Consider the following 25,701-nt stretch of genomic DNA (forward strand, 5'->3'; position numbering starts at 1 on the left):
GCTGGAGTTGTCAGGGGAAGCTGCTCATAGGAAGCAGCTGCTGAGCTGGGACCTAAAGGCTGAGTGCAGGGTGAGCTGGTGGACACGAAGGTATGTTAGAGGAACACCCTGATGTGAGCAAAATCAAGGAGGCCTCAGATATATCCCACAATGTTAGCGGCAACTAGTAGACCATGGTTGGCCTGTGTGGCTCGTGTGTATTGACCTGTGGGAAAGTGCAAGGGGACGGGTTTGGAAAAATAAATTCATGCGGAAGATCTTATTCTGCAAGTACTGAGGAATGTGGCAGAGATTGCTAAGTGACACCTATACCAGTTTCCCCTCCTTCTATGGTCATAGAACTTCCTGGTTCAACTGGATACATGGGTGCCTGGAATAAAGACTGTTCCCCCAGCCCCCTTATAGCTGTGAGATGTGAATGGAAGCTATGTGTGTTTCTGGGTATGCCCTGAAAGGGAAGAAGCACGTCTCCTCCCATCCACTTTCCACTTTCTCCCGCCTGCTGCCATATATGTGAGAGTAGAGTGTGCTATTTGGGGCCATGTGAGCGTGGGAAATGCCTTAATGCAGCAGAGTGGCAGGAGAAAAGGGCTTGAGTCCCTGACTCCTTCAGGCAGCTGTACCTTGGGCTACTCACACAGGTACGTTTTATGAAATATAAAATCACTTCCATTTTGTTTAAAGCACTGGACTGCAGCCAGACCTGGGTGCTGAGCTATCACTTTCCTGTAGCCCTCACTTAATAGGGCAAACCTAGGATGGCCAGGCCCCTCTGGCTTCATTTATCCCAACGTGCCACATAATTGCCACATACACAGATGAGCTGGACACCTCTGTCTTAATCAAAGCCAAGAACTCCTGGGAGGGTTTGAACAAAGAAATGACATGACAGGAATTGTGTTTTATAAAAATTGAGTGACGTAAACAGTGTCACCTGGGGCTAGGAGTGGGGATTGTAAGGGATTTACAGCAAAGGCATGTAGTGGAACTTTTTGAGATGATGAAACGTTCTGTATCTTGATTGTGGTTGTAGTTACATGAGTCTATAGATTTGTCAAAACTGATACTTACAAATATATATAGTTTATCACCTCAATAAAGTTGATTAAAGAAATTAATTTGGCTGTGTATATGTGCAAGATAGATCAGTGGAAGGAGACCAGAGATGGGAGAAGAGAGAAGAGAGAAATGTAGCGCTTCAATCGAAGTTTTAGGTAATTTGAACTTGTTCTGGGAAATCGTAGGACGAATGAAATCAGAAAAGAGGGTCATTTTGAAGGAAGAAGTAACAGAATTTGGAGGCAAGTTGGGCCTAGAGATGCTGATGGCCATGGAGGAGGACTTGGCTTTTCTGTGTAAGGCAACAGCTGCACTTCACCACAGGCTGATGAAGACACCGTGTCACAAAGTGGTGAGGCAGGGAGAGTAGAGCACTGCCACTTTACCTAGTTAGATGTATTTCTTCAATATCTCCGGTCTCTCTCCTCCATTTGTATCACAGGGATCATGATGCCTATGGATTGCAAAACGGTTGTAGAAAGCAGAGAAAATATGTGTAATACACCTGGCACCCTGTGGCCTGGCACCTCATGGGCACCCACGAATGCACGAGATGAGTGATTGCAGTAACATTCTAAGTGAAAATAAATGACTATCAAATGGCACGAGAGACTCTCCCCAACATGTTTCTAGGGTGCGTGGAGGCGAGGAAATAATTCGGTTAATAGGAAAGAGGAATCCGCTTGTAAATCACAGGATGATAACAGGAAGTGGGGTTGGATGAGCAACATAGCGCTTGGCAGTATTGTTTTAAAAGGGGTGGCTCCTTTTGCCACAGAAGATTCAGTGGTTTATTCGTTTCTCCTTTCTTTACCTCGCTTGACTCATCCACAGGAGTGGGAGTTCAGACAAAAGGAAGCTCTTGTAGCATCCTACTTAAGATTCTCCTCATATTAGATTTGGTTCTCAGCCCATTTTCTGTCAGGCCTCCTGAGATGGGAAAGCAATGCATAAAAATTCTCAGGCTCCCAGTGAACTCTCTGAGCTCCAGACTGGAGTTTACAGCTGCCTGTAGACATCTCCGTCTGCATGTCCTTCAGTCCTGGCCCACTTGGTATGTCCCAAAACAAATTGATTACCCTCCCACACACCAGCTCCCCCTCCAGTCTTCTATCTAGGCTAATGCCATTGACAATTTACTAGCTACAAACTCTAGACATTTCAGGTCTTTTGCTTCTCAACCCACACTCAATTTGCTGCCCATTTTTGTGGATTCACCCTGTTGTAATCTGTTTTATGCTTTCCTTATTTGTTAATATTATTATTTACTTCCATTGCCCTAGTGAGGATCCTTCTCTCTCCAGGACCACAGCAACAGCAATCTATCCAGCCCCCCTCCAGAGTCAGAGTCTCCGGTGTTCTAGAACTCTGGACACCTGGTAGCTACACGAGGTAAAGAATGGCCGCCCCACAAGGATGTGTAATAACTATACCTGTCTCACTGCTCACTGGCTAATCCAGTTAAGTTTCTGAGAGGCAAATCCTTTCTGAGAGTACTTCAATGACTTCCCATTTAGCTTACAAAATGAATTTCAAAACCTAAATTTCACTCATTTCCTTTCTCATGGTATCTCTTCAAGCATCCTGTGCTCTAACCACATCAAAGGACATGCTCTGCCCCCAAAATAATACATACTTATTAACTTCAGAGTCACGGAATGTTCTCCATGAGTTAGCTAAACTCTACTTTCCTTCCTGACTCAGCTTGAAGGCCTTTTTTTGGTGTTGCTGCCTCAATTCCACTCTCCTTAGTCTCTCATTCCTCAGCACGAACCCACTCACTGCATGTTCTCCTAAGAGTTTTATCTGTGGCTGGCACAAGGGTCTCTCCACCACATTTTACAGTGCTTGGGGACAGACTCTATCTCCTACTGTCATTTCTGAATCTCCAGGGCACTTTGAATAGACTATTAACTAGGCTGAAAATAATCTTAAATTTTCACCAAAAGTGGTGATTTTTTTTTATAAAAGAAAACCTTTTAAAAACTTCCAAAGAAATAGCAATTTTTTTTTCTTTCTTTTTTTTTTTTTTTTTTTTTTTTTTTTTTTGCAGTATACGCAAACAGTGAACTCCCTCAGCTCTACCGGATTAAGTACACTTTTGGAAGTCTCTTGCAGTTTTATTTTTCCAGGTGCACTGCCACCGTAAGAGGCCCGTGTAGACCACGGCTATAAATGTCATTTGTTCCCATTAAGCAAGTGTAGTATATGTAAGATGTCTGTCTAAATTTATGTTGACTCTTCTGGAGTACTAAGTCAGGTAATATATCAAAAAATCTAAAGTCTAAAAATGTGGAAATTGGATTTTATTTAAAATTTGCAGATTTTCAACTGAGGTCAACACAATATGTACTTGTTCTTCCTGTGACTGAGACACATCAACCAAAAAGCAGCCATTTAGATAATTTGACCATTATCCAAATAATTCAAATAATAGTCATAGCTGTCTCGATTCCTTGGGCATTTTAGGTGAAGTTATGGGGAGCTGGATGTTGAGGAAATTATAAAAAAGGACACTTTTGGTTCTGACTGAGCAAGGAATTTACTCAGTTTTTATTTGAATCTATGGGAGAGATAAAATCTGGCAGTTAATTTCAAATGTTGCATTTCTTAGACTCATTTGCTTCTAAAAGTTACTTGAAGAAACTGGGATGTGAAAACATTGAGAAGATGAATCGGCATGAATGTGCATATTTTTATGTTCTAGCAAACAACTACATTATTTATCATTTAGCTCAAAAACGAACCTGAAAAGTAAGTGGGCATCTTTTTGTCTTTTCTCACTGAGGATACATCCTCTTATAGATTAGTTCCAGAGTTTGGCAATCATTATTGTTACTTAATCATTTCTTCTTATATTTCTCTCCTCTTGCCAATCATCGTGAGAGGTAAAAGTGTTCATTGTGTATAAAAATTAGACACAGACAAATTATTACTCTCTAGAAAATATTTATTGACACATTTTAATTTTCTTTTCATTTTCTAATAAACATTATACACAAAATACAGTAAAATGCACTCTCCCCATTTCAAATAAATATATTTTACTCTTGTAAAAAAATTAATAATCTGTGTAATTCACCACAGTATCTCAATCAGTGAAATAAAGCAAAGAAAATCTCTAAATTGTCACTTATTTTAATGATTCTCTTGGCATTTTGCTGGAGAGAAGGGACAGTATTCTCTATGGAGCTGTATTCAAACTTGTGGACTATTGCCTATTGTTTGGAGAAGACAAAGGCTTTAAAAAGTGTTGAGTGTCAAAAAGAGCCTTAGTTTGGGAGAAAGGCAGCATCCAAGATTTTGCTAAATGAACTACCGTTATGTGCAAACTTCCTTGGAATATTTCCTAGAGACCAGACGACATTCTGACTTAAAATGATTCCTATGCATCACACTGGCAATCTTTCAAAATTAGTGGTTAAGTATTTAATTAACAGTTATGTACGTAATATAAGCCCAAGACGGATATTTAAAGCTCTATTACAGGAAAGGTTAACAATAATGGTGCTATACAGGACAAATTTATCCTTTCCACTCACAATTGTTATTCTTAACATTATAAGAACTGAAATCTACTGAATTATACAGACTTACCACAGACTCTTATATACACATAGATCCCTGATCAGTTTAAGACAATGTGTTAATTTGCTCTTGTTAAGTAACAAGAATATTTTAGTAACCAGAAAAAAAATCACATTTAGATAGTCACCAATCTTCAGAGTTTTCTTATGTATAATCAACCCACTCTCCAAAAACTATGTCACCAAGTAATACAATTCATTAATACTGCCTAACTTCCTGTGTTAGCAGTTCATTGGTACTTGATATACTAGCAAGCTTATGAAAGTAAATCAAACTTTACTGTGGCTCCAATGCCACCAGAGCATGGGTTGTTTACATGGATGCGGAAATGCTGGTCAAACTAGGCCAAAGCATGAGCCTCAAAGAATAACTGTGTTCAGTAAAAATCTTACACAGGCTATAAAGTGGGTATTGGATCTGTCCTCAGCATTATAAAGGGCAGCAACCGTTGTCCAGGTGGTGACTTACAAAATGGAATTTTTCCCTCTTCACTTTAAAGGGTAGAAAATTACATGCTCCGGCATTCCTTATGGCAACATTTTTATTTCTACACATTTCTGAAACAGATAAGTGTGTGCTCAAGAATGCACGAGTCCAATAAAATAAATTTGCGGTTTCCTTCTTTGACATCCTCTATAATTCCTCCATCTCGAAGTGTGTAGTAAAGCTGTTTGTCATAGATGTGTGTTCAAAGATCCTCGACAGGCTTGGTTTCAACAGTTCTACTGAGTGACATGACAGGTGCTGAGTCGTGTCATTCTTCAGGGACATCATTTGGTCTGTCCCAGGCTCCCTTCGATCATAGTAGAGAGCCCAGAGCAGAGTAATGGTGAGAATCATGGCCAGGATCTGTGTCACTCCAATGGAGATCCCCAGAAACCTTAGCACCTGCAGTTGTTTGGTTCCCCTCAAAAAGGAATACATTTTCTTCCCACAACCCTGTAAAAGAAATAACACAGTCAGTATTACTTTGGGTACATCACAGAGGGTCAAATAGTGAAAACAAACAATCTGTGCCAGTTAATGGAACCAAACAACTGGAATCTTAACAGTTTAACACAGTGACTCTCAGCAGGGAACACCTATGAGAAACTGGAGGGGAGATGGAGAGGAGCATTTTTTGAAAAGCCTGCCCAGGTGATTCTGATGAGCTTACTCCTTTTTCTGTCTTCCTCGACACCTGACATTGAGAATCACCAGCACAAAACACAACTAGAGCAGCGTTGGTAACCTTTTGTTTGTGTCTTTGTTTGTAAAGGGTCAGATAGTAAATCTTGAAGCAAATCTTTGCCGGCCATATGGTCTCTATTGCAATCACTCATCTCTGCCACTGTAACAAGCAAGCCACCATAGACAATATGGAAATGAATGCATATGGCTGGCTGCCTTCCAGTGAAACCTCACGAACCAAAAAAGCAGTAGGCCACATTTGGGGCACAGGCCATAGACTGCTGACCGCTGATATAGACTGATCCAGATTTTGCAAAAATGTTTCCTTATTATTGTTGGTATTCACTGTTAGGTTATAGCTCATTGCTGGAAGCCCAGCTACCCAGCCTGAGTGGCAGAGCCCGGGCTGTGGACGGATTGGTGACTGCAAGGCGGCCCACCAACAGCGAAGCTTCTTGTCCTCCCGCTTTTAGGTAATTCGGCCTTAAAAGTACCTGGGGTATTGTCTGTTGGGGAATTGCCCTCGGCAGGCCCCCTGGGAAAAGAACCATTAGGGAAGAAGATAAGGTTCTGCAAGAAATTGTGCGGTCTTACGTTTAGCCCTTGCCATTCCCTATGGAGACTCCTCTACTTGCAGGAAGGATGGCCTTGTGCAGTTGCCAGCAAAGGCAGCCAACGAAGGAGAGACATATGGATCCGAAAGCCCCACTCCGGTAACTAAGGAGTGTATCTATGGACACAGGTCACTCTGACCCCTGGGCCCACTTGGCCCCCAGGAGGCATTCCAGATGATGATTGAACCTAGTCGGTTAAAGTACAGAATGGTTCATTGGTTCCTAGGTGCATTGTCTCTCTGAGAATGTATAAGGCGTGAGTTTCTAAGGCCCTCTTGGCCCCCTTCCTGGCACCTCGGACCCAGGGGAACACTTTTGTTCTTCAAAACCACGAATGGTTCAGGGAAACAACTAATAGGCCGTGTCCCTGTAACTGTTCCACTTGAGGTGTTGAGAGATAAATGACCTTTCATGAAAACAGCAAAGCAAATACTTTATAGATTATAAACATAGATACATAATAAAAACAATAAAAGAAATGAATCAATAAGCAAAGGGCAGGAGGGAACGTTATGGTAAAACAATCATGTTATTCCTTATGGGGTAATTATACAAAGGAACATTTTCAAAATTAGATAATGTTAGAAAAACATAGATGACGTATGTTACAAGGAAATCACTAGCATATATAATGCCACGTTTACTGCAATAGATCGGCCAGTTCGACACACTGCTGTTGTCTGTGTCCATTTTTATTTTTGTTTTGTTTTATTTTCACTTTTTCGCCGACGCCGTTCATCCTTCGGGAACCCCTGGACCTGCTGGAGCTGGACTCCGGCAGCTCATTTGGTCACAGACTTTTCCCCAAGGATCAGGAACGTTTGCCCAGTCTGCTGCTGAAACTTGCTGATAGGTGGAAATTATTCCCTTTCACCTACCATCACACACTTCTGTCCACTGCCTGAGAAGAAACACAAAATGGGGGGAGGGGTGTTCCTGGCATGGCATCGAGTCTTAGTTGGATTCATTTATTTAATTATTTATAGACAGAGAGAGTGCATACGCGAGCAAACCAGGGAGGGGAAGATGGAGAGGGAGAGAAGGAATCTTAAGCAGGCTCCACACCCAGCATGGAGCCCGACACAGTCCTCAATCTCACGATTTTGAGATCTTGATCTGAGCCAAAATCAAGAGTTGGACGCTTAACTAACTGACCCACCCGGGTGCCCCAAGTAAGGGTTTGAAAAGTATCCTTAGTTTCCCTACACGCTAAAGACACCTGACTTAAAAGGATTAGCAAAGTTTCTGTTTGTATTTAATTTTAAGTATAAAAGGCTAAGGAGTGCTTGTGGTAGACAGAAGAGAATTTTGAAAGAAAAAGAGAAGAGAGGAAAAAAGGGAAAGAAAAACTATGACTAAAGATAATGGCGGGGGCAGGAGGTGCAAAGGAAAGGAGGGAGAATGCAACTAACAACTGTCCAAGTCACTTCTCCAGTGAACAAAGCAGAGAGAACCTGCCAAGTCTCTATTGAATCCACAACAAAGAAATGATAATTCCCTCTTCCAAAGGGAAGCTGATTCTAAATGAAGGTGAAAATCTAGGAAAGAATTTTATAATAATAAATTTCAAGGACTTGGAAGATTCTGAGTCTTTGCTCTACTTGGAAGAGAACAAATTTGCCTGCCACAGTTTCATGGACTTTGGCAGAAGACAGAGGCCAAGGACTTTATTACTCATAGCAACAGCAACAGCCAGAGTATGTGCCAGTTCCTCGAGATCCAAGTGCAACATGGAGACAACCAGATGATACCTGCACACAGTGGACTGCATTATGAAAGAGAAACCTGAAGTTTAGGGAACCCTAATCTTTCATAATGGGCAGTAAGCATAAATGTCCTTTGCATCGGAGAAAGATACCATCTTTATTATACTGGACAGTAAATAAGCCTGCCCTTTTCTTTGAAGGGAGACACCATCTCTATCTTCAAGGCTGTTTCTGTGCAAAAGCCCTTGAAAAGATAGTCCGGAACAAAGGCATCCATTGCTTCTGCATATAAGACATGAAGAAATGCAAGAGACCCATGGGAAATTATCTCCTAACAAGAACTTGACTTTTCAAAACTTTTGTTCTGAGTTTGTGCAGTGATTCATTCTGCTTACCCTATTGAGGCAGCTACTTGAATAAAAAGAAATTGATAATTACATTGAAAATTTCCTCCTTGGGGATAAGTTGGATAAGTGTCCAACTTCGGCTTGGGTCATGATCTCATGGTTCATGAGTTCGAGCCCCACATCGGGCTCTGTGCTGACAGCTCAGAACCTGGAGCCTGCTTTGGATTCTGTGTCTCCCTCTCTCTCTCTCTCTCTCTCTGTCCCTCCCCTGCTCGTGTTGTTTCTCTCTCTCAAAAATAAACAAAACAAAATTTTTTTTTAAAATTGCCTCCTTGTTTTCTTCTCTAGATTTCACAAAGAACTCAAATAAATCAAGGGAAGCAAGACTACTGAATCAGTTGTGAATCTGTGCATTATGTTGGAGAAGAATGAACAATACATAATTCTTAGATTTCCAAAGGCATTGATCAGTAACTTTACTCCAATAAGTCATTATGTTCAAGAAATACAAAATCGTGTAAAACGAGTCCTAGACATGCTTCAAGAACTTTTTCTGGTAAATCATGTAATGCAAATTAACAGCGAAAGATTAGCTAAACTTCATCAATTTCACCAAAAATGAACTTAAAATATTTATAATTTAATACTACTTAACATGGGCTTAATAAAATCACTTCTTTGGCCATCTTACCTTTTTAATACACACACAAAATGCATGTATGCACACACATGCACACACAGTCTGTGGGAAACCAAAATAGCTGTCACAGAGAAAATTCACCGAAGTTCAAATACCTTTCAAAGAATTTCATTGAGCTAGTTCATCAGAGCCCTCTCACCCTTATGTTTATGTGTAATTCTAACAAGTATCCTTGCATGACACAGTATAGAATAATAGTTAAGACCATGAACCGCAGAGCCAGAATTCTGAGTTTCATATCCCTGCTCCACTTACAAGCTATGTGACTTTGGACAAGTTACTTAATCTCTCTGTGCTTCAGTTTTCTCATCTAACCTGATGAGGTTTTTTGGGGTGATTGTGGGGGGTCTGGAGCCAACGGCCAAGAAAGAATTCTTGAAGATGTCTTCAGTGCAAAAGGGTGATTTTATTAAAGCACGGGGACAGGACTGGTGGGCAGAAAGAGCTACCCGGGACCATGAGGAGAGACTGATTTTATACTATGGGGTTCGGGGAAGTAAAGTCCAGAGGAAGTTTCCAGTGAGATTTTCCTATGCTAAAGAAGACTCCCAGGATACTGGAGGCCTAGCTATTGTCAAGCTAAGGTTGTTTTTCCCTCTAGCAAAGCATTAACATTAAGACAGCAGGGAGTTCCTGGAGAAAGTTTTACTCTGCCAGCCTCAAGTGTTTGTCAATGGGCTGCAGGTTATAAGGAAATTAAATTCTATCTGCCATTTCCTTCTGTCTTTGTTTCCCACACCAGGCCCACTAAGGATTAGAAAGCTCAAATTAAAATAGATAAAAAATTAGGGCGCCTGGGTGGCTCAGTCAGTTAAGCATTTCTCAGGTCATGATCTTGGTTTGGGGAGTTGGAGTCCCATGTTGGGCTCTGTGCTTACAGCTTCGATCCTGGAGCTTGCTTAGAATTCTGTGTCTCCCTCTCTCTGTGCACTCCCCCAATGGCACTCTCTCTTTCTCAAAAAAAAAAAAAAAAAAAAAAAAAAAAATTAAGTTAAATTAAATTAAAATTTAATTAAAAATCAGAAAATAAAATGATAGAAAATCTATAAAAAGCAAGTATGAATAAACAGGTACAAGGAAGGTACAACATTTTTTAAAAGAGAGTGAAAATACCAAATCACAGCATTGTGCCATCTCTGAGTATTGATGCAACAGCCCTTGCTCACAGGAGCCAAAGTGGCTGATGCTGTTTCTCAGGGCAGTGAAGTAACCATCTAAAATGACTATTTGCCACTGATACATTAGATCACTAGCCTTCTCATGGAGCAGAGAAGTATTAATTTCTTTTTGGTTTATTTATTTCTTTTGAGAGAGAGAGAGAGCATGCACAAGTGGAGAAGGAACAGAGAGAGAATCCCAAGCAGGATCTGCACCATCAGCACAGCCCGTTGTGGGGCGCAAACCCACGAACCGCGAACCATGAGATCATGACCTGAGCTGAAATCGAGAGTCAGAAGCTTAACCAACTGAGCCACCCAGGTGCCCCAAAAGCCATTTTATATAGTTTGGAAAGGGTCACATTAAAGATTGTTAAATTTAAAAACTTTAGCTTCAAACAACCGGAAATTAATTTACATAGATATATTATTTAACATCATTGCTAAGTAAGGCAGTACCAGATCACCACATCCATCTTTAGGAAAAAGAAATGGATATAAAATGGCAGCGGATTATGTTTAGTTAATTCCTTACCTATATTCATCAGTACTTAGAATAAAAATGGATGTTTAATAAGTAAATAAAGGATTAATTAGAATAGATAAATCAATAATTTGGTAATAGTAATTAAAATAAACTTCAGAATTAAATGTAAACCATTCAAGAAATACATATGCTAATGATTCAATCCTGTGAAATACCATAAGTCAATTATCATTTGATTTTTACTTTTTCAGTTGTCACTGGTACTTAAATTTTGCCTGTATAGTTCTTCTGCTTCTTCTTTTGTGGCACCATGTTATGAATGGCGTAGCATTATCATGATATATAGTTCTTATTGTCATAAGATCTCCCACCCCTTTTGGCTAACTCATTCTAACTTGAAAAACTGCAGGAAAGGTAACGTTTCTTGTTTAAATCAGTGAGTAAAATCAAGCAGAGACTGATAACCAAACTACAGTCTATTGTGTTTCATATTTTGGCTTTGGGGAAAGTCTGTTCTAACTATATTTTAAACAACCACATTTGTAAAAAAGGTATAGTAAACTATATCCTCTGGGATGGTTTGGGGGATGTGATATACTAGCTAACACTGAACGTTCTAGAGTGGGAGGAGACCTTGTAAGTTAATAAGTTCAAGTTTTAACCTTTAAAAATATGGCTAAAAACCACTTCCAGAACAACATCAACAAAACTGGCAGAGAAAGGGCCTCTATATAGTTTCTCTTCCACATAAGTAATGAAAGCATTAGCAAAAATTGTCACAATCAACTTTTTTAGAACTCTGAAAATTAACCAAAGCTTGTAGCCACCTGAGGAGCATTATTCAGAAGTACCTGAGTCTCAGTAAGAACAGCAAGCTCTGTCACATTGTAATTAGCCCTATCCCATCCCCTCTCCCCAGCTCTGCAGCAGCCTTGAAAATCAACAGCCCATAACTATGGTGAAAACCAGTGGCCTGGAAGCCAGAGGCAACAGAATATGACTGGAGCTCCTTCAAAGCCCCAGTCTCAGATAACTGTCATTATTTGTCCTATCTGGTGGTACCCCGGAAGACCTCATTTGCAAGGTTGTTTTTATTTGAACCTGAGTTGGAGCTCAACCGGGCAACAGCCTTTTCCCTGGGGGTATTTGTCAAAAGCACCCAGAGGAACACTGAGGCTGCCTGAGGCAGTGCATAATAACTGCACACAATGAGCTGGTCAAAAAGTTTAAAAAGAAAATCTGGGGGAATGAGAAGTCCACAGGGGCCTTGGCAAAGCTCTGGGATACTTGTGGAACTTTCCAAAGTTACACACAAGAACAGGGCAGTGCTTATGTTCAGGGCTGTGTGCATGCTAAGGGAAGTCCTAAGAAGGCCCTGCAATCTTACCTCTGGCTAACTTTGAGGCTCTGCACACCCTTGACAAAGACCGGGAGGCTTATTGGTTCCAGGCATCTTAAGGAAATCTCTGATCGTTCATTAACTGTCCCTAAGTTAACAGGGCAGACTTTAGTGGCCACACATGACAAAGAATACAGATTTTACAGAATTGATTCAGGAAGGTCACTAATGAATAAACAAGCAACAACAAACTCTGGGGAGGGAGGAGAATCTGATTTCCAGAGTTGCCACATTATATTATTTACAATGTCCAGTTCTCAACAACAATAACAAAAATTACAAGGTGTGCAAAGATACAGGAAAGAATGACTCCCATACAAACAAAAAAAAGTCTTCAACGAACATGCACTTCGAATGAGAGGAATTCACTGCCCCACTAGACAGTTTTGTCCACGCTTGAACAACATTAATACTTAAGCTTTTCCTTATTGGAACCTATCTTCTTAATAAGATGCATTGGTCCTGGGTCTGCTCTCAAACTCTTCTATAAGGTAGAGAGTCATATTTGAAGAGCCATCACTTTCCCTTGAACTATTCTCTTCTCCAAACTAAACATTCCCAATTCCTTCAAGTTTTCCAGATATATACATGTCATCAGCCTACTGAGCTCTTTTTGGATTGTGCTGATTTGGTCCATGTTTCTTTGAAAATAACACTGATTTTTAACTTTAAAAACTAGAAAATGCAGTAAAATATTAGTGTGGCAGAGCACCTCCCTAAGGAATGTGGTGAACATCTCGAGACATGGGAAGGCAACCTGGCTATGTGTGCATGCATGACATTCCTCATGGCTCTGTAACACAGACTGCACATTCAGACTGTATGTTACCGTATATGGGAGACAAAGGAGCAAAAATTGTACAAGAGGCAACCCCCTACTGCGCCCAAGGCTCAGCCTTTTGGGTCTTAGCCCTCTGAGCCCATGCTGACATGAACAAACCTGCTTCCTGGAAAGAAAAACCTCGGTGTCCCGACTCTGTGACTCACTACTACATTCGGACAACCAAGACTGTTTGAATGAGTTTGGATCCTGGGCAAAAAGCTTTGTCAGGTTCCCCAGAAGTGTGGACATGGGATCGTATCATATGACACGTAGTAAGGACCCAGCCTCCTTCTGGATCTTGGGGAACGCTAAAGATTATTTCCACGTCAAGGTGGGCAAGGGCTGTTTATTCAAGGCAAAGGTCTTAGATTCCTCAATTTATGTAACAATATGTCGGCCTTATCACTACCTCATTTAGTTTATAAGGCATACAGATAACCCCTCAAACAAGACAGAATTTTAATACTTAAGTTTGTCATTAGAATTCATTAAATACAAATCTCTCTATACTGCACACAATTTGATATTTTTTTGATGATTCAGAGGGCATTGTAGAAATTTGCAGTATATCAGGCATCATGCTGAATATTTGTGAATCATTTACACAATTACTTAAAGTTAAGGATTAATTTTCCAAAAGAATAGTCCTCTTCTTGAGGACAATATTTTTCTGGATTTCTATATAAGCATTGTCCTCCTTAGCCGCTCTCTTCCATTCCGTGCCATTGAATAAAACCAGTCTGAACACAAGTTGTGAGCTTATTTTCAGTCAGTCAGATAATCATGCATAAGGTTTACACTTTTCAGTGCAGACTTGGACACTTTTGCTGAAAACCAAGACACCAAGTCTAGAGAAGAAAAAAAAAATACAGATGTGTCTCTATACACTCTATTGTACTATTCATAGAGATTTAGTTGCATAAACAAACATTTCTGTTGAGTGAGTCAAAGAGGAAACAGAAATGTTAGAGTTCAAAACCGCATTCCATTTCACAAAGGGTGTTTTATTCAGAATTGGAAAGAACTCAATTACACTTATTTGCTTTTCTCAAAATAAAATACTCTAAGTTGATTCACCTTGAATGTGTTTTCTTCCTACATAAAGCTATGTTAGTCCTACATTAATAACTTCAGAAAACTCAAAGGTATGAATACGCATGTGGTCTAACCTACTTTCCTTGCTGCAGTATTAAAATCCTGGTCAACTATTAACTATAAATAATAACACTAACTTTTTATTAGAGAAAAAAATCACTAAACCCTACATTTCCTAGAATCTATTGGAAGGCATGTCAGGATGCCTCATTTTACTTGAGGAAATGATACACTTGAAATTATGCTCTGATCTATCTCCAAAACGATTTTCTAAAATTGGAAGCACCCCATGGCTTTTTGTTATTCAATATTCACAAGCAACAGAGAAAAAAATTAGGCAGGCTTCTAATCAGCTTATGAAGATAAAGTATGAATTCAGTCTAGGTGCCAATACATGCCAATATTGATATTTTTCTAATTGATGTTTGGTAATAAACGTGGCTCTCAAGTTTGAAATGACTGTTTTAATTATCACGTACAAATACATAATCTTCGGCCTTATTTCTTCTAAAATTAAAAAAGTGAATGTGCTTCATGAGTCTGTGATCTTTACACAGGTTGGACCAAATGTTCTCCACTGATAATCATAAGTGCTGCAGGGAAATGAATCCTTCCTTTAAAAAAATTAAATAGCAAGTAATAAAATTCAACATAGGACTTTCTGTTCTCGTTAAGGGTAAGGCTAACCAAACCCGTGCATCGGAAATGCAGTAGAAAAAGTCTTCCTATTTCTTAATGATGGTCCCTGGTATCTCCATTAATTCTCACAATATCCCCTTTGGATAGACAGAATCACCAAATTTAAAAGACTGCATCTACTGAATATTTTTCAATTTTTACAGAAAGACGTGGTTGTAAAGAGACGACAGAGTCAGAAAACCCAGACAGTGCTGTTCTCCCTTGTGAGGCCGGCTCCTGCAGCAGGCGCTCCCTGATTGACTGAGCAGAAGCACATTTACGAGCTGCTCATTCAAACGTTATCTCTCATTGGGCCCTTTGGCCGCCTAAATTTCATCTATAAGAAGAGGGGAGGTGTTAAAACAAGTGAAGTCAGAAACCACATGAAGGCCCCAAAATCTTGACCTCAAAATCTACCTTCAGCCAGCACAGATATATACAACCAGAAAATGCTCACCCTTCCTGTCTTTAACTAGCAAAACCGGGTGCAATTTGGCTAGTTAAAGATCTAATTATAGATCGTTAATTACTCTATTTACTTTAATAAATGTTAAAAATTAACAGTTATTATTGTCATTACTGTCATTAGCTACTGCCATGCATTGGAGATTTGTGTTTATTATATGCCAAGTGGTTTGCTAAGGGTTTCTCATTACAAAGCTTGATTTATCTTTGTAATACAAGAGTGAGGTAGGTAGTATTATTATCTCATTATAAAAATTAAGCCATTGAGGTTTACAAGTGAAAAAAAATCTACAAACATTCAGCTTATTCCTCACCATGTATTCCATATCTCAAAATTTTAGTGTCTAAAATCTGGGCTTTGGAATCAAATAGATCTAAGCTCAGTCACTGACTAGCTATGACACAGGACTACGTCACTTAGCCTCTTTGTGTCTCACTTTTCTCATCTGTAAAATGGAGATAATAATACCGCACCTTAATGGAACTATTTTAGGGCTTTAATGAGGTAATGCATGTTTATAGAGCTATATAAATGTGTATCTTACTTAAAAATTCCTAGGTGGACTTTCCAATCCCTAATTTACCTTAACTTTCAGCTATGACTGGTAGGATTTACTACAAACAGGCACTGTTCTAATGGCTTTAATATGTTCATTCACTCTCCAGACAACGCTGAGATGGGTACTTTGGTTATCCTCATTTTGTAGGCGAAAAGAATGAAACACAGAGACAGGAACACCTTGCTCGCGATCACACAACTAGTAAGGCGCAGAGTGAAGATTTAACCTCAAGAGTCTGACTTCAGAGCCTGATCTTCACCTCTGAGCCATGCTTCCTCACTCAAGAAAACTCATTCCTAAAACCCTCTCCTTCCTTGACTTCCAGGACACCGCTTTCCATTTCTCCTCTGCCTACAATAGGTGGGGCTCCTCCTCTGCCCAAGTGGTGCCACTCCCTAAATTTTGTCCTCTGTCGCATATGTCACACCATCTCTTTGTGGGACCTGATCTCCTCCCCATGCATTCATTGCCTCATCTACACTGATAACACCTGTAAACTGTTAGTCCCCCCCACCTGCTCCAGGCTGTTTTCTACTTCTTCATAGTAATCAGTGTTGTCTATGGGAATGCAGTCTCCTAGCCAGAGGCCACATTTCCCAGCCTCCCTTGCAACTAAGCAGGGCCAAGTGAGCCCTTGCCAATGGAATGTGAGCAGAGGTGATGAGTGTAGAGCTGCACACACCGGATGTTCTCCTTCCCGTGTCTTCCTTCCCTCTCACCGGAATTGGAGAAAAACAGGAGCAATTTTGGAAGGCAGGTATTAAAAAAAGGTGGAACTGGGGCGCCTGGGTGGCGCAGTCGGTTAGGCGTCCGACTTCAGCCAGGTCACGATCTCGCGGTCCGGGAGTTCGAGCCCCGCGTCAGGCTCTGGGCTGATGGCTCGGAGCCTGGAGCCTGTTTCCGATTCTGTGTCTCCCTCTCTCTCTGCCCCTCCCCCGTTCATGCTCTGTCTCTCTCTGTCCCAAAAATAAATAAACATTGAAAAAAAAATTAAAAAAAAATAAAATAAAATAAATAAATAAATAAATAAATAAAATAAAATTAAAAAAAAAAAAAAAAGGTGGAACTGTCTCACTATCCTGGGTCCCTGGATGAAGGCAGCAGAGCTGTCTGGCAGTCTGGCCCACCTGACTGGTTTATGGGAGAAAAATAGACTCCCACCTTATTCAACTCATTGCATATGGAATTAGCTCTTTCCCTGATCGGTCCGCACAAAATCCTCATCTCTGACTGAATTAGGTCTACTGAGCTTTATATTTTCTACTGGTTTCTGCACACCAAGTACTTGATAGGAACCTTAAACCCAGCATTTCCAAGAAGGACCCAATCAAATCCAACCTATCTCCTCAGTAAATGGCTTCTTTATCCAACCAGGATCCGAGTCCAAGGCTAGTGTCCTTACAGCTTCCCTGTCATTCGCTCTGCACAACCAATTCATCATTTTGTTTATTCCCCCTCAAATCACTCACATTCATCCCTTCCCTCTGTCCTCAATGGCACAACCTGAATCCCAGCCCTTATCATCACTCACATGAATCACCTGCAACAGTTTCCTACCTCTCTTCCAGGCCTCACGACCTAGTCCTTAGCTCCACTCCTCTTCACAAGGGCGACACAATAATTTCAAGGCATAAATCTAAAATTGTTACTTTGTGAAGTACTTCTTTCAGGTCAAATATTAAAATGGCTTTCTTATGAGTAAATTCTAAGGGTAAACCTTGCAAGTCTTCATTAACAAAGCAAAAGAAGAAAAGTCATTTGAACGGTGACTAGGTAAGGTGACTAGGTAACGGGAAACCTACAAGTGAACTGTGCCAGAAAGAGAGGGAAAGAAAAGAAGAACGCATTTGTATACCTTAGGCAAAATCAGCAGAACAGTTCAAGGCCCCATTAGATAAAGCAAAGCCTGAAGATAAAAGGGATGTTCCCCCCACCAAGCACAAACTGGTCCTGCAGGGCTCTGAATGATAAAACAGATATCACCCCAAGTCAGAGTGAACCTGACCCCTGCGGGCAGTTGCTGAGGAGATAATGAAGTCAGCAGAGAGGCAGGAGGGAGTGTCTTTGACTTCATATAAAAGAACCCTGTGAATGGAACTTCTTGGGGATATTCCATCTAAATAACCACTGAGCCTGAAAGCTGCCTACCGATTACTATCTGTGCAGGAGGTTCTGTGTGTGTTTATCTGAGAATGGAGCTTCATTATTAATAAATCAGAATCCCATGACTACTCAGCGTTAAGCTTTCCTATCATAATAATGCCTCAAATTTGTGAATGTGCTTGCCTTTCTACTTGGCAACTATTCACAGACTTTAGCATAAAATTCATGCGGTAGCAGGATTTACGGGGCTCTTCGTAATCCAGCGTAATCCAGCGCCTGCCCTGGCCAGCAAGCCAGGAAGGCCCTCTCGCCCCAGGCTCCAGCTCTAACTTGGCACGATTGCCTCTTTGCTTGCCCCTTTCCGGCCGTGCCACCCAAATATTTTCTCCACATGGCTAACACCTGCTCATCTCAGGGAAAGACTAGCCCCTCTGTGTTCCCGATGCACATCTCACAAATATAAAAAAATGGTAATTAAAGATTACCTACCCATGTCTGGATCCTTCTCGTGCTCCAGTTTAAAGTCACCAATTCCTCTCTCTTATTATAACCACTGGTATGAGGATCATTACTATGCAGACTTGGTTAACTTCATGTTAATGCAACTGGCCAGTCCCTAGCCAGGGGTCTAAATGTTACTTCGGGCTTCTGGTCTTACACTTATCTTTCAACATTAGCCCCTCATGTTGTTTTTTTTGTGTGGTGATGTACTTGGTCCTAAAGAATCCTACTACTAGTAATTTAAGAGCAGGGTTACCTGGGAGAAAAATAATCAATCTCATAACTATGTAGAACTTGCCAGAAAGCCATACCCCTATTCCCTACCATCTCCTTTTGGATCTACAATGTATGTCGTGTCTCCACCACAAAGAATTGCTAAGGAAATATTTCTGTGTTTAGGATGTTGTGTATGAAAATTATAAAATCAAAGTTGTTTCTATTAGTCAAAGCAGACTATATACAGAGTTGACTCACTTTTCTAACTGTTAATAGAAGAGTGTTCGTCAAAGGTGTTGAAGGCTAAGATGCTGCCCAGAAAAGTACATATGCACAGATTATGAAGCAAATACCATTTGCTGATCACAACAGGGTACAAAGGAGATAAGGAGGAACAGGACCTCCAATCTGTGAGGGACGACAGCATGAGTTCATGACTCAGCTCACACGGAAGAGAACACGCGAGAGAACAAAAACTTAGAACGAACCATCCCACATGGGTTCATCATGAGCTGGCCCACCTTTAACCTGGGGGAGCATCCCTAATATGTCCATGTACCTTCTCGGAGTACCATGGACCTCTAGATGCTTGTCACCATCTGGGTTCTTCGTGCTGTAAACGGAGGCTCAGAGAGATCACATCCCTTCACTTCCAAGCTTCCTGGCCTTCCCTATCACCCTATCCATACAAGTTTTCTGTTACTCAGAGGCAGAAGTGGTTTGGGGCAAAATTCCTTGGGGAATTATAAAGAATATTTGCTATTCAAACCCAACATCACATGGAACATAAAAAGACTAAGGGTCTAAAGGGAAAGTATTCCAGGGGCACCTGGGTGGCTCAGTCGGTTAAGCATCTGACTTTGGCTCAGCTCATGATCTCATGGTTTGTGAGTTCGAGCCCCACATCAGATTCTACACCAACAGTGTGGGGCCTACCTGGGATTCTCTCTCTCTCTCTCTCTCTCTCTCTCTCTCTCCCCCTGCCCCTCCCCTACTTGCTCTCTCTCTTTCAAAATAAATAAATAAACTTAAAAAAAAAATAAAATAAGGGTGCCCGAGTAGCTCAGTCGGTTAAGCATCTGAATTCAGCTCAGGTCATGATCTCATGGCTTGTGGGTCAGGCTCACATCAGGCTCTGTACTGTCAGCTCAGAGCCTGGAGCTTGCTTAGTATTCTGTGTCTCCCTCTCTCTCTCTGCCCTTCACCTGCTCTCACTCTGTCTCCCTCAAAAATAAATAAACATAAAAAAATTAAAAATAAATAAGATAAGTAAAATAGAGGGAAAGTGTTTCAAAGGCACCCAGCTGTGCGGAAACCATCTCTCTATCCAGCCCTCACATAAACTGCTGTGAATAGTACTTTTCCGAAGAAGCCAACAATATCTTTTAACAGTGGTCTTTCTCCTAACTACAAAACGAAGGCATGTATCTCTGGAGGTACCTTTTACTTTACTCTCTGTTCCTCTTTGTTTTACATTTTGAGTTGGTCCATTTGAAGGAGGGCCTGTTGTGAACTTGTTTACTTGCATTCATTTTTCTTGAGGCGGCGTACGGAGGAAGAAAATTGCATTCCAATCCCTCTGAAAAGATGTTTATTCTTCATTTCATAACAGGGGTACCAAACACTGCAACTATCTCTACAACTGTGGTTCTTCACACTTTTTGGTATGAAACCCCAAGAAAAGCTGATGAAAGCTAAGGATACTAGTCATTGAAAAAAAATGCATATAAAATATTGAAAACAATTTCAGCACTATCACCTTTCCCTTGAAGCCCATCCAAGAAGAGCACAGGTCCATGGGCAAGAGGTTGACAGTCCACACTTTGCTAGCTTTCTTTCTTTCTCAGTCTCTCTGTTTTTCTTCTCCAGATCAAGTCTAGACAGAGAACTTTAGTAATGACATGGTGGAAAACTCGGCAGATGAGAGAAGGAAGAGACACTGCAGTCCTGTATTCTACCAACACACACCCTGAGTCTGATGTTCTGCTGAGGCCAAGTCTAACATCTGGTATTTAGAGAGTGTGGTTACACAAATAATCCCAAAGAACAGGGTAGTAAGCAGTCAGTAATCACTGACTAGTCTACCTCTGGGTGAGTTTTTGCACTCACAGTTTCACAGGCTAAAAAATATTCTTCAGTGGATTTTTTTTTTAATTTTCTTTTAATGTTTATTTATTTTAGAGACAGAGATACAGAGCACAAGTGGGGTCGGGGCAGAGAGAGAGGGAGACGGAATCTGCAACAGGCTCCAGGTTCTGAGCTGTCAGCACAGAGCCCGACGCGGGGCTTGAACCCACGAACCGTGAGATAATGACCGGAGCTGAAGTCAGACACTCAACCGACTGAGCCATCCAGGTGTCCCAGTGGATCTTTTTGTTTTTTCTAAGTTTATTTATTTATTTGAGGCGGGGAACGGGTTTTCCATGCATGGGGTAGGGGCAGAGAGAGAGAATCCCATGCAGGCACTGCACTGTCAACACAGAGCCCGAGGTGCACACTGTCAGCATGGAGCCTGATGTGGGGCTCGAACTCATGAATTGTGAGGTCATGACTTGAGCTTAAATCAGGAGTCGGATGCTTAAGTGACTGAGCCACCCGGGTGCCCCTTCAGTGGATCTTTGCATGGCTGCAGCCTTCTCATCGACTGCTCATCATTCAAATGTCACTTCCTAAAAGAGTGGGTTCCTAACCATCCTAAGTAGCTCCCTCACCAATAAAGCCATTCTCCAGCACACAACCCTACTTAAGAGTCTTCAAAATGCTTACCATTATCTGAGATTATTTTTATTGTTGTTTTTTTCTTGCTAAATGTCTATACACCTAACTAGAATGTAAGTTACACAGGAGGAGAGATTTTGTCTGCAACTTTCTCTGTTATATCCTCAGCATTTCCAATAGCACCTGGCACTCACAAAACATTGTGAGTTGATGAGTGTGATGGAACCAGGTTGATGGTCAGAAACATTTTCATCTGTGATTTTTGCATCTGTACTTTTATACAAGTGCGTAGCTCATTACAGGTATTGGAGGAGCTGTGTGCCAAATCCAACAATACTTCTGATGGGAATGTTTCTAAAATGTGCAATTGTTTTATTTCTGCTCTGTCATTTTTCACAGGTTTCAAATGTGTCATAAAACATTATTGGGTCAGGGACCATGCAGGCCACCAGATGGTTGAGAATGATTTATTTCCTTGATTTCAGACTCCTGAAGAAAGATTGCAGGAAGAAAGCCAGTTCTTATCTCTGAGCTTACAGAATATGAAAGATAAAAGGGACCTTGAAGTTCATCTAGTCCAGATCCACTCTTAATTTAAAAACCCATTCTATCTGCCAATGACATGGTTATCTGACCTTGACTTTAATATTTTTAGTGATGAGCCACTCATTATTTTATAAGAGAACCTGTGTCACAACTGGACGGATTTTGATGAGCAAGGTCTTCCTTCTATTGATTCAAAATTTCCTTCCTGTAATGTCTGGCCCTTGGAGCAACAATGAGCAAGTCTAGTTCCTGTTCTGAATGATGAACTTTGAAATATTTGAAGACATCTAAAATATCTCCCCCTTAGTATCTGCTACTTCAGAATAAGTAACATAAATACCTCCAGCTGTCCCTCACTTGTTCCTCCCTGTTAGACCCTTCCATCTTCCAGGTGGATAGTCTCTGGGCACTCTTCAATTAGGAAACATGTTCTCCAGGGCAAAGTGGAATTGAGTCTTATTTTTAATGATGGGTTTAATTGTACTTGTACCATAAAGCTACTAAGTGATCCACTTTTGTAAGTCAACTATGCATATAATTATGCACTGTATCATTACCAATACCAGCATCTGTTATTAATTATAAAATGCAAAAGCAGAGCTACTCTGATATAATGAACCTCCATCTCTGCTGGAAGTCTATCTAAAGAATATCTTGTAACTGGCAATGTCAGCTTGCTACTGAAAATCTTTTGATGAAAATATGAAAAAGCTTTTAAAATAATCTGGCTTCTCAACTTGCACATGCACAATAATATGGCTTCTATCAAACTCAAAATCCATAGAATAAGTAATTATAGACAGCCTGAATGTAAGGTATTCCATTATAAATACTACCAGCGGAAATAATCTAAGATAAACTAGTAAAAATGAATGGCATTCTTACAGCAGAAAAAAAAAAAAAAACCAACAAAACTTATCAAATGTTTAATTGAAAGCTTTTCAACTAAACAAAGCACAAGTGCAGTGAATCTGTCCATATTCAGACTTAACGGGAAGATCTGGCAAATTGATTTGTGTTTTGTCATTCTTATGATCAACATTGGTTATAATCATATTATCAGTATTAATCACTAAAACGGGTAGAGATTATATATAGTGTTGTAGCCCAATATTTTCCCATACTGACTTGCCACTCCTAAAAACTAACAAATGGATTAAGTTCACACTAGGAAAGTTGATAGGTTTCAACTCACATACACACTTAATATCTATACTGTAATCATCTGTGTTTTTAAAACCTAGTGGTAAGTTATAATGTATTTGAATATCCACAGTTATGTTTGCATTTAATAATATCTTAGAAATATTAAGCATTGTTTTCTGTTCTATGGCATGAACAGGACCTTAACTATTTAACTTGTTAGCTGGCCATCCTTATTTCAGACTTTCACCTGGAAAAAAAAGATGTAGCATAATCACTAAAGAACTCAGAGACACTGAGCGAATGATTCTTTGATTATCTTTTAAAACAGGCAACCTAGGTAATTCAGTGGTTTCAACAATTCTTGTTATGAGTTGAGTCGTGTTCCCCACAAAAGCATATGTTGAGGTCCTAATCCCCAGAACCTCAAATGTGATCTTATTTTGAAATAGAGTCATTGCCGATGTAATTAGTTAAGATGAAGTCATACTGAAAGAGGATGGGCCCCTACTCCAACATGACTTGTGTCTTTATGAACAAAGTGAAATCTGGACATCTATACAAACAGGGAGAATTCCATGTGAATATGAAGGCAGGGATTGGGGTGACGCTTCTACAACCAAGGAACACGAAAGATTGTCATCCAACTGCCGGAAGCTGAGGGAAGGACATAGAACAGATTCTTCCTCACACCCCTCAGAAGGAACCAACCTTCCTGACACCTTGATCTCAAGCTTTCTAGCTTTCAGAACCATGAAACAATAAGTATCTCCTGTTTAAGCCACTCACTTTGAGGTACTTTATTACAGCAGCCCGAGGAAACAAATACAATTCTAAATCCCTTAAAAAATCCTTGGCACACTTCTTTGTGGCACTTCAGGGCCCAAAGCACTTTATTTTGGATATGCTTAATGTGGCATAGTCTTGTCCTCTGAGATGAATTCTTTAACAGCCAAAAGCTACTTATACGTAAGCTATAAATACAATGGATCATTGGTGGAGGTATTCCGTCATTTTTCTCAAATAAGTTAATTTACACCATAAACTAATGAAACTGATTTTTGTGCATCTCTGCAATTGACTTTGGCAGCCTAAAAGATGTTTTGAACAATAGGATTTTTAGGGAAAGACATATAGCCTCTTAAGATTACTGTCTTGAAATACATAAATATATATATAAATCTGGATGTTCTGTTTTAAAAAAAGTTTTGCTCTTTATCACCATGCTTTATGGTAAGCCGGAGGTTTTCAATGGTGCTTTTGGATACCCAGATACTTGACTGGAGATGTTATTGGGAAATAATCCCAGCCCCTCAGCCTGAGCACCCTCCCTGCCATCTGATTTACATTTTGAGTTTCCACTCTAGATCAAGACTGCAATAAAATTTTCTGTAATGTGGAAATGTCTTATATCTGCATTGTCTAATACTGAAGCTGCAAGTCTCAAGTGGCTTTTAAGCATTTGAAATGTAGCTATTCGAACTAACGAAATGAAATTTTAATTTAATTTAATTTTAATTTTAATAGCCACATGTAGCTATTGGTGACTGTACTGGATGGTATAGTTCTAGATTTTAATTTGAATTAAGATTCTGCTGCTAACAAAGTTTGAAAATCACCACTAAAAAGGAAGGAATAGGAAAGCTTCTGCTAACAAAGGAATAACTGGTTATTCTGAAAATTTTTCCCAGAAAATGCGGATAGGCAACTTTCTTGGGCATGTGAGGATTGATTTTAAACCCAGTGAGGGGGCACCTGGGTGGCGCAGTCGGTTAAGCGTCCGACTTCAGCCAGGTCACGATCTCGCGGTCCGTGAGTTCGAGCCCCGCGTCAGGCTCTGGGCTGATGGCTCAGAGCCTGGAGCCTGTTTCCGATTCTGTGTCTCCCTCTCTGCCCCTCCCCCGTTCATGCTCTGTCTCTCTCTGTCCCAAAAATAAATAAACGTTGAAAAAAAAAAATAAACCCAGTGAGCATCTAATTTCTTTTTTTTTTCTTTTTTTTTTTAACATTTATTTATTTTTGAGACAGAGAGAGACAGAGAATGAACAGGGGAGGGGCAGAGAGAGAGGGAGACACAGAATCTGAAACAGGCTCCAGGCTCTGAGCCGTCAGCACAGAGCCCGACGCAGGGCTCAAACTCACAGACCGTGAGATCATGACCTGAGCTGAAGTCGGACGCTTAACCAACCAAGCCACCCAGGCACCCTACATCTAATTATTTTAAATCAGCTAACTAAAACTAACATCGCTGATCATTAGCCAGTAGGGGGAACTGAAGAGTAGAGGACAACGTTTTCCCTGGAGAGTGGGATTTTTTTTCCTACATATGTTTTCGTCTCTGTGGAGGCCCTAAAATACATAGTCTGTTCAAGAACTCCAAACCTTGTCTTCTGAAATATTCAGAGTTCTTTATACACTCCGCATGCACCTGTTTCCAAAGGATCCCTAGGAGGCAAGAGAACTTGGTTCTAGACAATATGGTTTAAAATCCAATTGATTCTAAATCTAGTCTTCCCCAATTCCTTTTTTGTTTAACTTCTTTTTTAACGTTTATTTATTTTTGAGAGAGACAGAGTGTGAGCAGGGGAGGGGCAGAGAGAGAGGAAGACACAGAATCTGAAGCTGG

The 25,701-nt window shown here is 40.5% G+C and overlaps 1 protein-coding gene across 3 annotated transcripts in view; it reads right to left on the reverse strand.

Annotated features, from left to right (window-relative positions):
• Nucleotides 1-4,181: 4,181 nt before the first annotated feature.
• TSPAN12 (tetraspanin 12) overlaps nucleotides 4,182-25,701 on the reverse strand; it is a 66,151-nt gene continuing 44,631 nt past the window's right edge. For all 3 annotated transcript variants that reach the window (XM_045495419.1, XM_045495420.1, XM_045495421.1), the window contains exon 8: nucleotides 4,182-5,586. In XM_045495419.1, the coding sequence (XP_045351375.1) occupies nucleotides 5,281-5,586 (306 nt within the window). In that variant the 3' untranslated portion in view covers nucleotides 4,182-5,280. The remainder of the gene's footprint in view (nucleotides 5,587-25,701) is intronic.

This window comes from Leopardus geoffroyi, chromosome A2 (assembly GCF_018350155.1).
Source record: "Leopardus geoffroyi isolate Oge1 chromosome A2, O.geoffroyi_Oge1_pat1.0, whole genome shotgun sequence".
Lineage (NCBI taxonomy): Eukaryota > Metazoa > Chordata > Mammalia > Carnivora > Felidae > Leopardus > Leopardus geoffroyi.